Below are 14,298 nucleotides of genomic sequence, written 5' to 3' on the forward strand. Positions count from 1 at the left end.
TTTTAGTTTATACAAGACCTTTATGCCAGGCTTACCAGAAATACCGCTGGGTAATGCTAGTCTAGTGGGTAATGGGCTAATAAGAATGCTAATGGGATGGTAGGACTGGACATTTTCTGATTCTTTTCTGGCTTTAGTATCGTTATCTGAGCTAATTTCATTATGCTGGCAAATGACGTAATCTCATTATAGAGTTAAATAACTGTGTCAGAAATTGGAGTTACTGAAAACTTTTTCTAGTAATAATAAAGGTCGTATCCTGGGGTCTTTTTGGATCAATGTTGTGTTGTATAATGATTTCTACTTCATTTTTTCAGAAAGTTCTAGTTGATAAGGTTTTGTGAGTACGTACTGGAATCTTTTTGAGTTTGTAGTGTTTTCCGTCATTTGGCGTAAAAACCTTTTAAGAAGGTGTGTCGCAAATGTTTCGACTTTTTATTTTCGTCCATTTTCCTGTTTGTGTTCTTACTGTGGAATTCGGCCTTTTTTAAGGTACTTGTAGCCTTCCATAACGAGTAGTCAGTGGTATGGTTGCATCTAGTTTTTGCAAATATTGCTGAAAGATTGCATTTTTTCTACCATTATCAATCTTTTTAGTTCTTTTAATTCTTTATTGAGGTTATATACTTTTAAGATGCATTATCTTTTCGTTTTCAAGACTTATATTTTTGTCTTCAAACATATATATTCCTTCTACTTTACCATAATATTTTCAGTGTTTATATTATTTATTTTGGGGAATTACTCAAAAATAAAATAAAACGCTTTTTACATGTAATATACCTTCAGTTTATTTTGACATCAACAGCATAGATTGTACAAGCTTTAAACAAGAAGATGTCCTCGTTATATAAATTAACAACTACAATTTACAAATCTGACATTGTCAATACAGTTCTGTCTGTGAATACAAGTCACAAATTGTTTAAACTCATGGTTATAAGTTAAATCTAAAAAATTAAGACTGATTTTCCTATAATATAAATACATCAATTAAAATGAATAATCCATAGACCAAAAATATTTCAAAATCACCCAACTACAAACGTACAATAAAGAAATTAAAAAGACAAATGTTACACAACTAAATACCTTGTATTCGCCCAATCTCATCACCAAAATGAGACTACATTCATACAATAAAACGTTGTATGATTTTGAAATAATTTTTAGAAATATTTAGTTCGGTGATGTCAATTCGAATTATACATTTAATGCAGAATCTCCTGTTACATAAATAAAGTCCTTTGCTTCTGTCTAAACAGAATGCAGATAAAGAAAATTACGAATATATTGAAACAACAAAAACAATTTAAAACAAAGTAATACTGCATACAACACAGATTATTTTTTAGTACATATACGATCACGTTTACTACTTTATAAGAACAAATTTATCCCAACAAAAATTTTAGTACGTAACTAAAAGTTTGTTGCTCTTTTTTTTCTTCCAAATTTTGGGTTTAAAATACAGATTAATTACTGCTATCCAAAGTGTAACCTTGCTACACTTAATCTGATTATCTGAGCTAATATATGTTACATTTATAGGACAAGATTAAATTTATATTTTAAATAAATTATCTCTATATTTTACTCTATTTGTAGCGCAAACGCCAATAATTATGGTGAAGTTTCGTGGCGTACCCTGTTGAAAATACGCTACTGAATGAATGCCGAGTTTCCTATAGTTTCACTGACTCCATGCGAAATATTTCCTGATAAAATTGGTACAAGGAGGAGTCATGCATTCAAATAAATATTGTTTCTATAAAACATATCTGGCATAATCTTTTAAATATAAGTCATATGGGATTTAAAACACTGGAAGACATTTGATTTTTATTTAATTTATTTAATAATATTTAATTTTTGCACTACTTGCTAATTTATTTCAGATAATAAAGAAGTTCTTTGTAAGGGTTGTTTTGTTTCAATACGGAACAAAAACAAGAGATGAAAGTATAAGTTAATAAGTGTAATGAAGGACTTCTCTTCAAACATGCATGTAAAGTTTGTTTAGCAGTAAATGGTTGACTTCAATTAGTGCGGCCGTAAATATTATTAAATTTATCTGACTTGGCTCATTGTTAAGACCAGTCCGGAGCGATAAGCAAACTAGGTAGACGGAGTTGGTGTTTTGACAATTAACACTGACTAGACTGTACTCCTATAATAAAGCAAAGGATCCACAAAATTTACAATAATTATGACGACAAAAACAAAAAAACGAATGTAAAATATATTGCTTTGCCTTATATGCTCGAAATTAATGTTTTCAAATAAATTAAATCTATTTTAATTAAGATTATAGAAAAACAAACATTCAAACATATTTAAATTTTACCTGAAACCGGGCATTTTATACTATTATCGGTTAACTCAGGTGTTTATAGTGGGTACTATTTGAAGTCAACCATTTACTGCTAAACAAACTTTACATATTTGTATTTTTAGTATGAAAATCACCTCTGAAACAAGCACTTCAGTAGAATGGTAAACAGACATTTCTATGGGGAGTTCAGTTTTTGTTAAAATTAAGACTGCTATGATATATTCTACAGACAACTCTGTATTTGCTTTTTATAAATTATGTTGTTAATTAGGAATGCGAATAAACGTGTTATCAGTATATCTAAGATGGATGTTTCTATTACTGATGCTGAACATAATTATAGAAACAAAATACACCCTCGCTTGAGATGCAAAAATCTTGGAACGAACATTTATTAACCATGGAACTCAAAGAACCATAGATTTTCAAAAACGGCACAATCATCTCGTGAAGTCCTCAATAAGGACTCGATGAAAAGCGATGAAAATCGAAAGGGCCAGAGATAGAACTGAAGGTATAACACCTGAAATGTGTTTTAAGTAATAATTATCTAGGGGCACGGATATGAAAGAATATACTCGTTAAAATCAAAATTTATTATTCATGGATAAAATATAATATTCTGAAAATTTATATTTGGGGAACGTAAATGTGACGGCCAGGTCTATCTCGTGATATAAGAAAAAAAATATTTCCTGTTGAATATGTTTCTAATAAAACAGTCAATCTACACAGTATTACTTTTCGTTCTTCATAATTTAGCGAATACAATTTTTTAGTACAAAATGATTTCTTAGTTATTTTTATATTATATAATTGCTACTAAATTATTTTAAGCAATTTAGAAGAAGTCAGATAACAGGTTTTTTTAATTGAATTTAAATATATTTTTTTAATATGTCCCCTTTCTGTGTGTTTTCTCTGTCCAGGAATTAGTGTAACAAAAACTTAAATTCATTAAATTATAAAGACTGTTTGCAAAATTGACCTATCAATGCACAAAGAGATCAACAATTCTACTCAAAATCCTTTTAAAGCCGATATCCCACGGATTGTGAGCGGCTTTCACATTACACGTAGTTCACGTCAGCGAAGAAAAATAGATAATAGTGAAAAGAAAAGACAGCACTTTTTGATTTACTTTTTGATAAATTCACTCCACCTACCCCAAAATGTGGTCGGACCATTCCGATGGAGCGTGTCCCCTCGAATTTCGAAAGTTTAGTTTAGGCTGTTGTACGCCACCACTGTTGGCGATCGGAATTTTAGTAAATTGGTTAACTCACAAAATGAAAAAAAATCCAACACAACGTCGTTAGACCACTCCATAGTAAAATTACCATGAACCTGACAATACCTGCGCCTAGCCTTGTCAGAAGGGTTAGAGGGGTAAACCTGCGCATCAGCTTCTGACTTTCCTTTGAACTGGGTTGATACACGTGACAAATGACGGGACCGCACGCGCTGACCATAAATCCGACAGGTCTGTCCTATTCCACAGGTCGTAAACCACAAATATTAAGGGGAGGAACGGTATTCCACGTTTCGTCGATTCCCGTCTTTAAATTTTGTCTTTTTCTATTACCTATTTTCTCCAACTGTTATAACGATGAAGACCGTCGCTTCACCTTCCGTTGAATCTCGGCTTAATATATGTAGAGGAGAGGACGGTAATCTTTTGTGAAAGGAATGGACAAATATAGTTTTATGAAATTTGTATATTTATCGTTTGTAATTTATATTTTTATAGTTTTCTAACAAAGACATAAAGACAACTTTAACAGTTCGACCAACAAATTTATACTCATATTAAGTATTTTAATATTAGATTATTAAATATATTATGTATTATATTATAATTTTTTGATAATTGTTTTTATTTATGTATCTTGTCCGCCATTTTATCTAAAATCTGATATTTTTATTGCTTCTAATTACCTGACATTATATCCAAAAGTATATAGGGTGAGACAGATAACTGGCCTATTAGAAATATCTCGAGAAAGGCAACAGAATCATGAAAATTGGAATGTAGGGGTTTTGAAGGATGATCTATTAAATGAAAATATTTTCATCTCTTTATAACTTCGTTTTTTAAATGGGACACCCTGTATATTTTTACATTTTTGGATTCTCATCAATATATTCTTTCTTAAAATATGAGGTTTTGTAATATTATACAGGGTTTTTAAAAGATATTTACGTTTTTTTTATTAATTTCGTAGCAACATTCACACCCTGTAGAATTGTAACAGTTTGACATTAAAAACTCTGCTTACGTTCAAGTGATTTTTAATATAGTCTACTATTGTTAAGACTCATTAGTATAGCTAATTTTGAAATTTTAGTATACAGGGTTGGTCGAAACTCGAAATGAATATTTTCTGAGTTTTCTTAAATGGAACACCCTGTATTTTAGTATTGTAATGAAATGATATTTCATGGTACTTTTTTATTTTATAAGTATTCCCTATACCTAATTGCTTTAATTTGTGAGTTATTGGTGATTCAAGCTAAACATTAATTGCAACAAAAAATACGTAAAATTTTATTAGGTTGGCCGTGAAAAAATTCAATCACAAATAATTTTTCAGAAATAAATACATATTAATCCAGACTGATCCATAAAATTACCAATAATGGTTTAGCTATCAAAATACCTACGTAGTTAAGATTGTTGGTGTGATTAACAATTAAGCACAAATTAAAGCAGTTAGGTATAGGGAATGCTTAAGAAATAAAAGAGTACCATAAAATATCAGTTCATTACAATACTAAAATACAGGGTGTTCCATTTAAGAAAACTCAGAAAATACTCATTCTGAGTTTCGACCAACCCTGTATACTAAAATTAAAAATTTAGCTATACTAATGATTCTTAACAATAGTAGACTATACTAAAAATCATTTGAACGTAAGTAGAGTTTTAGATGTCAAACTACTACAATTCTACAGGGTGTGAATGTTGCTACGAAATTAATAAAAAAACGTAATTATCTTTTAAAATACCCTGTATAACATTACAAAACCTCATATTTTAAGAAAGAAGACAGGGTGTCCCATTTAAAAAAACGAAGTTATAAGCAACTTCCGGTATAAGCAAATAGATGAAAATATTTTCATTAAATAGATGACTCTTCAAAACCCCTTAATTTAAATTTTCATGATTATTTTGCCTTTAGTTCTCGAGATATTTCTAATAGGCCATTTATTTGCCTCACCCTGTATGTAAAAGTAACAAAAAATAAGAGATCTATCGAAACAAAAAGCCAAGTATCTCTTCATATAAATTCAGCCCATGCCTTTTCCGTTACATACTTTTAAAAACCTTAGCTTTATCTAACTTCAGCTATTATGCTTTTTGAATTAAAATTTCGAGGGAACAGTTATTTTACAATTTTTTAATAAGTTCATGGTATTATTTTTAACATTATCATTAAAATTATCATTTATCCTATTTTTTTAACCAAATTATGTACTAAAACGTGATATCGACTACTCAATAAACCACAATCATATGCATAATATGTAAAGTATACACTTATTTTCAAAAATATTTTATATTTTCAAAAAAAAATGTTGATAATTATTTAATTTATAAATATTTTTTATATTCAAATTATTAATTTCTATATCTACTTTTTACCGCTTAATGCCATCCAAAAATTACCCACACTGGGAAAAAGTCACTTCCATATTTTATTAAGATATTTGAAATTGGTCAATTTTACTTGATTCCTTCACAGCAAATTACTAGAAGGTCATTTAAGAATATATTCAATAAACTCAATTAGTAAGTTTCTTCCAGCAGATACTAACTAGAGGCAGCCTTCATGATCTGAGTGTGTGATGAGTATCGCAAGAGAGAGGGCAAGTAAAACTACATGCTATCTCCTTTGCACCTCGTTCTGATTGACATGTCTCAAATACCTCTATATTTCTGTACAAAAGTCGAACCGATGGGTTGCCAGAAAGCGCATGTAGTTTTATTCGCTCTCTCTGTTGGTACGCCTCTAACTCAAAATTGAAAAGCTGCCTCTATTTAGTATATGCTTGATAGTACCATGAACGAACATATAAAACACGCTGTATTTTCCTGTCACCGTGTCACAAAGAAAATTGTCCAGTGCAAGTACATGTAACAATAATTATTATTGTAATAATTATTGAAAATTGTCCAGTGTAAGTACATGTAACAATAATTATTATTGTAATAATTATTGTTACATGTACTTGCACTGGACAATTTTCTTTGTGACACGGTGACAGGAAAATACAGCGTGTTTTATATGTTTGTTAATGGGTATTCTTTCATTTTTCCGACTGTAGATGATTTCAATGATAAACAAAAATTAAAGTATAGAATCTGATCACTAATTTTCAGTTTCAAAATTATCAAAAAATGGATTTGTAAATATAGAACCTGTTTTTAAGACATAAAATAGGGGTTGACTTTTTGCCGGTAGGTCAATTTAACTGTTTTTCTAAAAAAATGACAACTGGTGTTCTTAGAAACAAATCTATTCAAGACATCAAACTGCGTATAAGCACAATTATTCACAAAGACAAAAAACTAATATCGTAAGATATTAGTGTGGTATTAGGACAAAATTGTTTGTAGAAGTATAATATATACTCCTATATATCAGGTTTAAAAATTCTATGACATTTATCGATTCAATTCAATATTCAAAAATTCAATTTCTACAATAAAAATTTTTTGTGAAGCTTGTCCCAGAAAATAATCACTTATTACTCAGTACAAACTTTGAATTTATTTTGAATGTACTTGCTTTCTTTCTACTATCAAAGCAAATATTGAACTCTAAGCCAGATTTGTGTTACATGGCAGGTAAAGTTTTATATTATAATCATAATTTTATAATGCGCAATATAAACATAATTCTGCAATCAAAACAAAATATATAAAAATAAAGATGACCGTGAAGGATAACAATATTTACTATCAGAATTAATGATATTTTTATAATTGGCAACAAATAATAATATGTTAACTACTACGCCTACACATACATAATAATATGTGTAGATAAAATTTAATATTTCCTCTAGGAATAACAACAAATTGTTTTTAAAATTCAATTTATTTTCTCATCCAATAGTAGAAAAGTAGAAAAAAAGGATAGATATAACGGAACCAGAGTAATAATATTGGTAGATATTCCTATAATTATTTTATGATAACGGAATTACATGTATTTTTTATGCAAAATAAATGAAATTCTAATTTATCTCATTATTCATGAGGCAGATAGAAAAGTCCAGTCAATACTTAGATAATATTAGAAAATGGTAAGAGTGGTGTTTACTTTACAAGTATGTATTATGTATTTTTCAGATATTTATAGTCATAACCGATGTACATACCTGTTCTTCCCCGATATCTTCTGTGATAGCTATACTTATCTTCCGGTTTTCTAGCGTCTTAACGCCCCCTGCTAGGATGTGAAGTCCCTATCCCTTAGCGGGAACAAGGAATTTTAAATAATGCTCTTGTTGGAAATATTAAATTGTTTGTGTAAATTGTTTATTCACCCCCTTACTACACACACTTACATAACCAAACCTCAGCAGAACAGTACAACCGAGAACCTGGCCCAGTTAGAAGAATATTGAACATTTGCATTGGTGGAAAACAATATACATATACGTATTTAGATGTATTATGTATTGAGGCAGTAAGGTGGTTTAACCTAACTCAATAACTTGTATATGTTAAAGGTAGGTGACAGGAAAATAAAACGTAGTTTTAACCCTTAGTCTCCCGACGGTACTTTTAAGTACCACCAAATTCGGGTACCCTTATATCCCAAGTGTTGAAGTAGATTTTTTACAAATGTTCTGTTAAATATCATTTATTAGTTATCAGCTGATGCTTAATACTTCAAATGTCATTCAAACGATTTCGTGTTAAATACACAATAAGATTTATAGGTACTCTAAAGTGTCTAAAGGATCGTTGGAAAAAAGCCATGCTTTTAGCTTATTTTAAAAAGTTATGACTGAAAAAATAAGTTCTTAAAAGTACCGTCGGGAAGTAACTGTCAAAAAAATCTAAAAGTGATGGGAGACTAAAGGTTAAAGTAGTCGGGCCGTGGGTTCTGGCCCTAAACTTTTAAATATACCAAAATGATGTTCAGGTGACTGCGCCACTTTACCTTTCACAGCCGCAATTAATAAAAAAATGTACTTAAGACTTTTGAAATTTGTCGGTACGGATATATGGCAGTTGATTTCTGTGTTTAACAAACTCTAAATAACTATGTATTGCCCGCATTTGTTAATTGAAGGGTATTTAAAAACGAAAAGAAATATATTTTGAGTTACGGTGATTGTCAACGTTTCATTAATGATAATTTTCTGGAACAAACTTCGGTTCTAAAGATTCTGAAAGTATTTTAAAACATGTCAAAATTTTCTCAAACTGAACTAAATTTGGATTGATATAAGTTTAATAAAAAAACATCCATGAATATAATACAAAATAGCAAACTATTCAAAAACAAATTCTGTAGATATCATAACAAGATATACGCATAGCTTCTACAGAAAGTACCTTTAATATTAAATATTGTATAAATATACAGGTCTAAAGATTCATCTAGAGTCTTACACATACTCGATACTCAGAGGATCGAGTAGCAAAGAAGACGAACGCTTTAAGTAGACAGATAGTTATTAATGAAAAAGTGTTTATATCGTTCTTACATTACCAGCGAGTTTTGTAGTTCCTATTAATGAAGTAGTATTACTTCACTTGTTGACTAGTGTACTTTCCATAAATAAAAGCAATGGCCCGAATGTACCACAAAAATCATTATACAATACAGCCTAAGACGGCATTTAAATATTCAAAATCTAAACCGACTTTTATACTGTTTATTATAATCAGCTGATGAATATACAATATTTACAGCTTTGTAGAAAATGCACGAGCCTCTCCCTTAGCGGGAACAAGGAGTTTTACGTTAGAGTTACGACTGCTCAATCAAGTCGTGACATCGACTGCGAATCCAACTTTTCCAAATTACTTTGAGAAAATCACGCTATCTCGAATACAAAAATTCTACAACTAAATCTATCTGGCATAATATATTTTATACACTTCTTCCAATTTTTTTTTGCTTATTGTACAATATTTACAAAAAGTCGTTTACAATAAAAGAGACCAGTAAATAATCGCAAAAACCCGAGACAACAAATCATTTTAAAAGCTACAGACATGGTCGCTGTCGTTATTTACAAATATTCGGCGAAATTAGCCATTTTTTTTGTTATAATTCGGTAGGTATACAATCATAAGACGGATTTTACAGATTCGCGTACCATCCGTTATTTAAGAACTAAACATTTTGACACAGCCTTTTCCAGTTTAATGTACAAGACAATCCTTTCGGCATCTTGACTCCCAAATTCTTGCCTTCATCAATATTTTCCATTAGGTTTCGATCTCTGGTCAAGAGATTTTTTCCTCGACTTCTATCGAGTAAGAGTTTCACGCTCAACATGACTTCGCTTGCCTTTAAGATTCCCTTTCTTTCTTCACTTTGTAATCTTCACCCAATATCGTGGCTATTTCTCCCTGCATAAATGCCCATGGTACATTCGAGTTCGCCAATGGACATTTTTCTCCGCTAGGACAGTATACCTGCAACAAAAGAGTATTTAATCAGCTTTGAATCAACAAAGATAATGTAAAATAAACATAATGTTATGGTAGACTACATGCAATTTGGGTAAACTACAAAGCAAAATGATCATATTAATTCTGTGGCTTGGTTCTAAAAGGACCAATGTCAATATTTCACTTTTTTGTACAGCTTTATTTAAAATTTAATATTGACAAAACAAAACGCAAAAAATTGGCATTGGCCATTTTAACACAAAGTTACATGCTGTGGCTTGCTGTTAAAATGGCCAAAGTCAATTTTTTGCGTTTTGTTTTGTCAATATTAAATTTTAAATAAAGCTGTACAAAAAAGTGAAATATTGACATTGGTCCTTTTAGAACCAAGCTACAGAATTAAGATAATTAATAGTGCTGTCGCCAGGGGGGTACAACGGCCTCCTTTATTCAGATGGACTTACCTAAGTTTTTTTTATGTATTTTGACCCGTAGAATACGAATTTTTTGGGTAACAGTTGATTCGGATGTTGATAAGTTTGTTATAAACAAAGAACTTGAGGAATTACAAAACAGCGATTTTTCGCAAAACAAAACATTTTTTTGTATTTTTGGGTCATTCTAAGAAAAAAATGTTCTTACAAGTTTTTTCGTAGGATGCATAATTTTCGAGATAAACGCGGTTGAACTTTCAAAAAATGGAAAAATTGCAATTTTTGAACCCGAATAACTTTTGATTAAAAAATAAAATAGCAATTCTGCTTACCGCATTTGAAAGTTCAAGCCAAATTATATCGGTTTTGGCCACTTGCGTTGCTAAAAATTAATTTTTTTATTATCAAACAAAGCTATAAACATATAGTGTTTTAATGTATGCTACGTACAAATTGCTTGTTTGTAAGCGCGCCTACTCGTTCGATTTTATATGGGAGATGCATTGAAAACATCACTCAAGCACTATGTGTTTATAGTTTGTTTTAACAATAAAAAAATTAATTTTTAGGAATACAAATAATCAAAACCGATATAATTTGGCTTGACTTTCAAATGCGGTAAGCAGAATTGCTATTTTATTTTTTAATCAAAAGTTATTTGGGTTCAAAAATTGCAATTTTTCGATTTTTAGTTCAACCGCGTTTATCTCGAAAACTATGCATCCTACGAAAAAAGTTGTAAGAACATTTTTTGCTTAGAATGGTCCAAAAAATACAAAAAAATATTTTGTTTTGCGAAAAATAGCTGTTATATAATTCCTCAAGTTCTTTGTTAATAACAATCTTATCGACATCCGGATCAACTGTTACCCAAAAAATTCGTGTTTTACGGGTCAAAATACATAAAAAAGACTTGGGTAAGTCCATCTGAATAAAGGAGGCCGTTGTACCCCTCCTGGCGACAGGACTATAATAATTTAAGCGATTATACAAGTAACGGTTATCCAAGAACATTCAAAAACTAAATGAAATAGCCATCTCTATGTTGCTGATAACAATGTTATTGTCAATTAATGTGTACATCTCCTGCAGCTTCCATACCAGTGAGAATTTTACTACATGTAATTTGCCGTGTAAAGAAAGAAAAAGAAATAGCCGTAAAATATTTGCCCCTACGCTCTGAAGTCTTGATTAACATCGGTTAGATGTTTGGCAAAGGCTTCAATAGTGCGTTGTATCATCAGTTAATTAAGTAACGAATTTTAATAAGCACATTGTCAGCTAACATAAACCCTGATCATCGTTCCTACGTGTGTACTGTGACGTCATACTAAATGGCAGTCATTTATACATACATTCACTGAGTAAGATATTTAAGTGTGCAATAAAGAGACTTCTTGCACCCTTTTCATCACACTTTAACCCTCTAAAAATCGATAATTTATTCCTTTCTTCATCTTTTGTTGTCTTTATAAGAAGCTTCCTTTGACCTGATTGAGGGGTGAATACATGTTCTTTATCGGAGCACCGAGACATCACACCAGGTGTTAGCAATTTGGAGTATTTTTTTATGCTACCATGATTGTTGATTTTATGTATTAGGTATTTCATTGTCTTGATAACTACCCATTTATATCTGAATATAAAGTAAATTGAATTTTCGTTGTAGAATGAATACAAGGTGATTTACTAGCAAACTTTGAACGAATACATGAACTGATTTGAAAACGTTTTACTAAAATGGTTCAACAAACAAGAGATATTAACAACTATTTAAAGAATAGAAGAAACCAGAAACGGATAAGCTTCCGGAAACAAGTGAAAATAGCTACTTAATAAAAAATTGATAAGACAAATGATTTGTAAAGATTCTAAATCTTCCACTTATGCGACAATAAAAAACTAATGTTGAGTAGCTGTGTTAGATGCAAAATAATAATTTGGTATTTAACAGACACCAGACATACTGAAGATCGACAAGCTTGCAAAATACTCCAATGTAATTAGCCTTAAGATAAATACAGAAAAAATGAAACTCTTAAAAAACAACAGCCAAGACACTAAACTTAAAATAAATAGAAGACAAATAGAGGAAGTAGATAACTTTACATATCTGGGATCAGTTATGGAAAAAAGGCGGTAGTAGACCAGATGTAGAAAAAGCATAGTAAAAGCAACATGCATATAACTCTTTAAAGAAATTTTGGAACACGCATGATATACATATTAGAATTAACCAAAATCAAAATATTATTTAATAGATTTGATGTATTAAGACTATTAAGAGTATATTATTATTGTATAGAGCAGAATTTTGGGGGCCCAAAAAAAAACTACCAAATAATTAGAAACGTTTATAAATAAATCATTAAGAAAAATTCGAAAAATATACTGGCCTGATAAAATAACAAACCCAGAACTATGGAGAAGAACAAGATGAAAGAAAATATCAGTCACGATTAAAAGAGGATATACACTAAGGAAATACCAAAATAATATAACCCGACAGGCACTCGAACATCACATACACAGAAGACGAAGAGGACGACCAGATAAAAGCTGGATGAGAACTGTAAGAGACCCTGAAAGAATAGGTGTGAGATGGAGAGAAATCAAATAGGAAGCAAGAAATAGATAAAAATGGAAAAGACTTATAGATGAAATTTTGAAGGAATAAAACAGAAGAGAATACGTAGCTCTTCCTAAAAAACAAGAAACAAGGAAATGTGAAGACAATCGCACTGTATCCCTAATGAGTCATGCCGCTAAGATATGGTTTTAAAAAAGATACTGGCACCAGAGAAGCAATTATGGGATTGACAGTGATGGCAGAAAGGTACCTTGAGGTTCAAAAACGGCTGTATGTGTGCTTTGTCTATGAGGAGGAGGAGGACAGTTTTTCAAATATATTTTGAAAGACTTGAACGACTTAAAAAGATATTTTATTTGAAAAGTTTTACCTCTGATCCTGCTCCTTGTCGTTTTATGCTTTCTCTACTGCAGGGAAAACAGAATTTGTGGTGTGGCACTGAAGGACATTGAACAAAATGTGTATCTTCCAACCGTTCTTGGCACAATGTACATTTCAAAGTTGCTGTCGCCGTAGGAGTAGTGGCCACATTGTCGCCGCTACCGGTTAAAGTTTCATTATTATTCGCCGACATGGTGCCAGCTTCTGTAGATGTTACTGTCGTCGAAGAAACATGCCTTGATCCAGACGAACGTCTACCACTAGAAGAACCTGCTAACAAAATTAATAAACTGGTAAAATAAAGGTATTTTATATTTTTTGTACGGCTGATATATTAGTCACGGAACAAATACGGAGTCAGTATCATAAGTCAACTTATTAATATAACGAAAACAAAACACAAGAAGATACATAATAAAACACAGTAATGGTTTGTTTAAACGATGACACCGTGCTTTTTTACATTATGCAAGATTGATTTGAAACCTTTTCATACCAGGAAATGAAATCAACCGTGAAAGTACATCATCCTATCTCACTACTTCTACAATACTTATTTTTTCCGATGCATTTCCCTCTAACTCTAGACGAAAATACAAATCTCATCCCCATTAAGAGAGGAGTTAGATAGGATGATGTACTTTCACGTTTGATTTCATTTCCTGGTATGAAAAGGTTTCAAATCAACAAATTGGTCAAAATATATTATGGTATGAAGAGTATTAAGAAGTATTAATTGGTACACTCTTCATAATATGACCGTGTGTGAAGTTTTATTTCAATCTGTCAATTCATTTTTGCTTACAAGCCATTAATTATCGACGCGTCACAGTATTTTTTACAATGGAAATAATGAAGTATCGTACTTACAGTGATTGAATTTTTATTTTTGAAAGGTTTAAAAGCAAAGGAA

The 14,298-nt window shown here is 30.9% G+C and overlaps 1 protein-coding gene across 2 annotated transcripts in view; it reads right to left on the reverse strand.

Moving 5' to 3' along the window:
- Window positions 1–765: 765 nt before the first annotated feature.
- LOC126884571 (interferon regulatory factor 2-binding protein 2) overlaps window positions 766–14,298 on the reverse strand; it is a 69,285-nt gene continuing 55,752 nt past the window's right edge. The window contains exons 3-4 of one of the 2 annotated variants that reach the window (XM_050650553.1): window positions 13,375–13,655; window positions 766–10,004 (exon numbers count right to left, since the gene is read on the reverse strand). In XM_050650553.1, coding sequence (XP_050506510.1) covers window positions 9,879–10,004; window positions 13,375–13,655 — 407 coding nt within the window. In that variant the 3' untranslated portion in view covers window positions 766–9,878. Of the gene's footprint in view, window positions 10,005–13,374; window positions 13,659–14,298 lie in introns of both variants that reach the window. The other variant, XM_050650552.1, reaches the window with a different exon arrangement.

This window comes from Diabrotica virgifera, chromosome 5, assembly GCF_917563875.1.
Source record: "Diabrotica virgifera virgifera chromosome 5, PGI_DIABVI_V3a".
NCBI lineage: Eukaryota > Metazoa > Arthropoda > Insecta > Coleoptera > Chrysomelidae > Diabrotica > Diabrotica virgifera.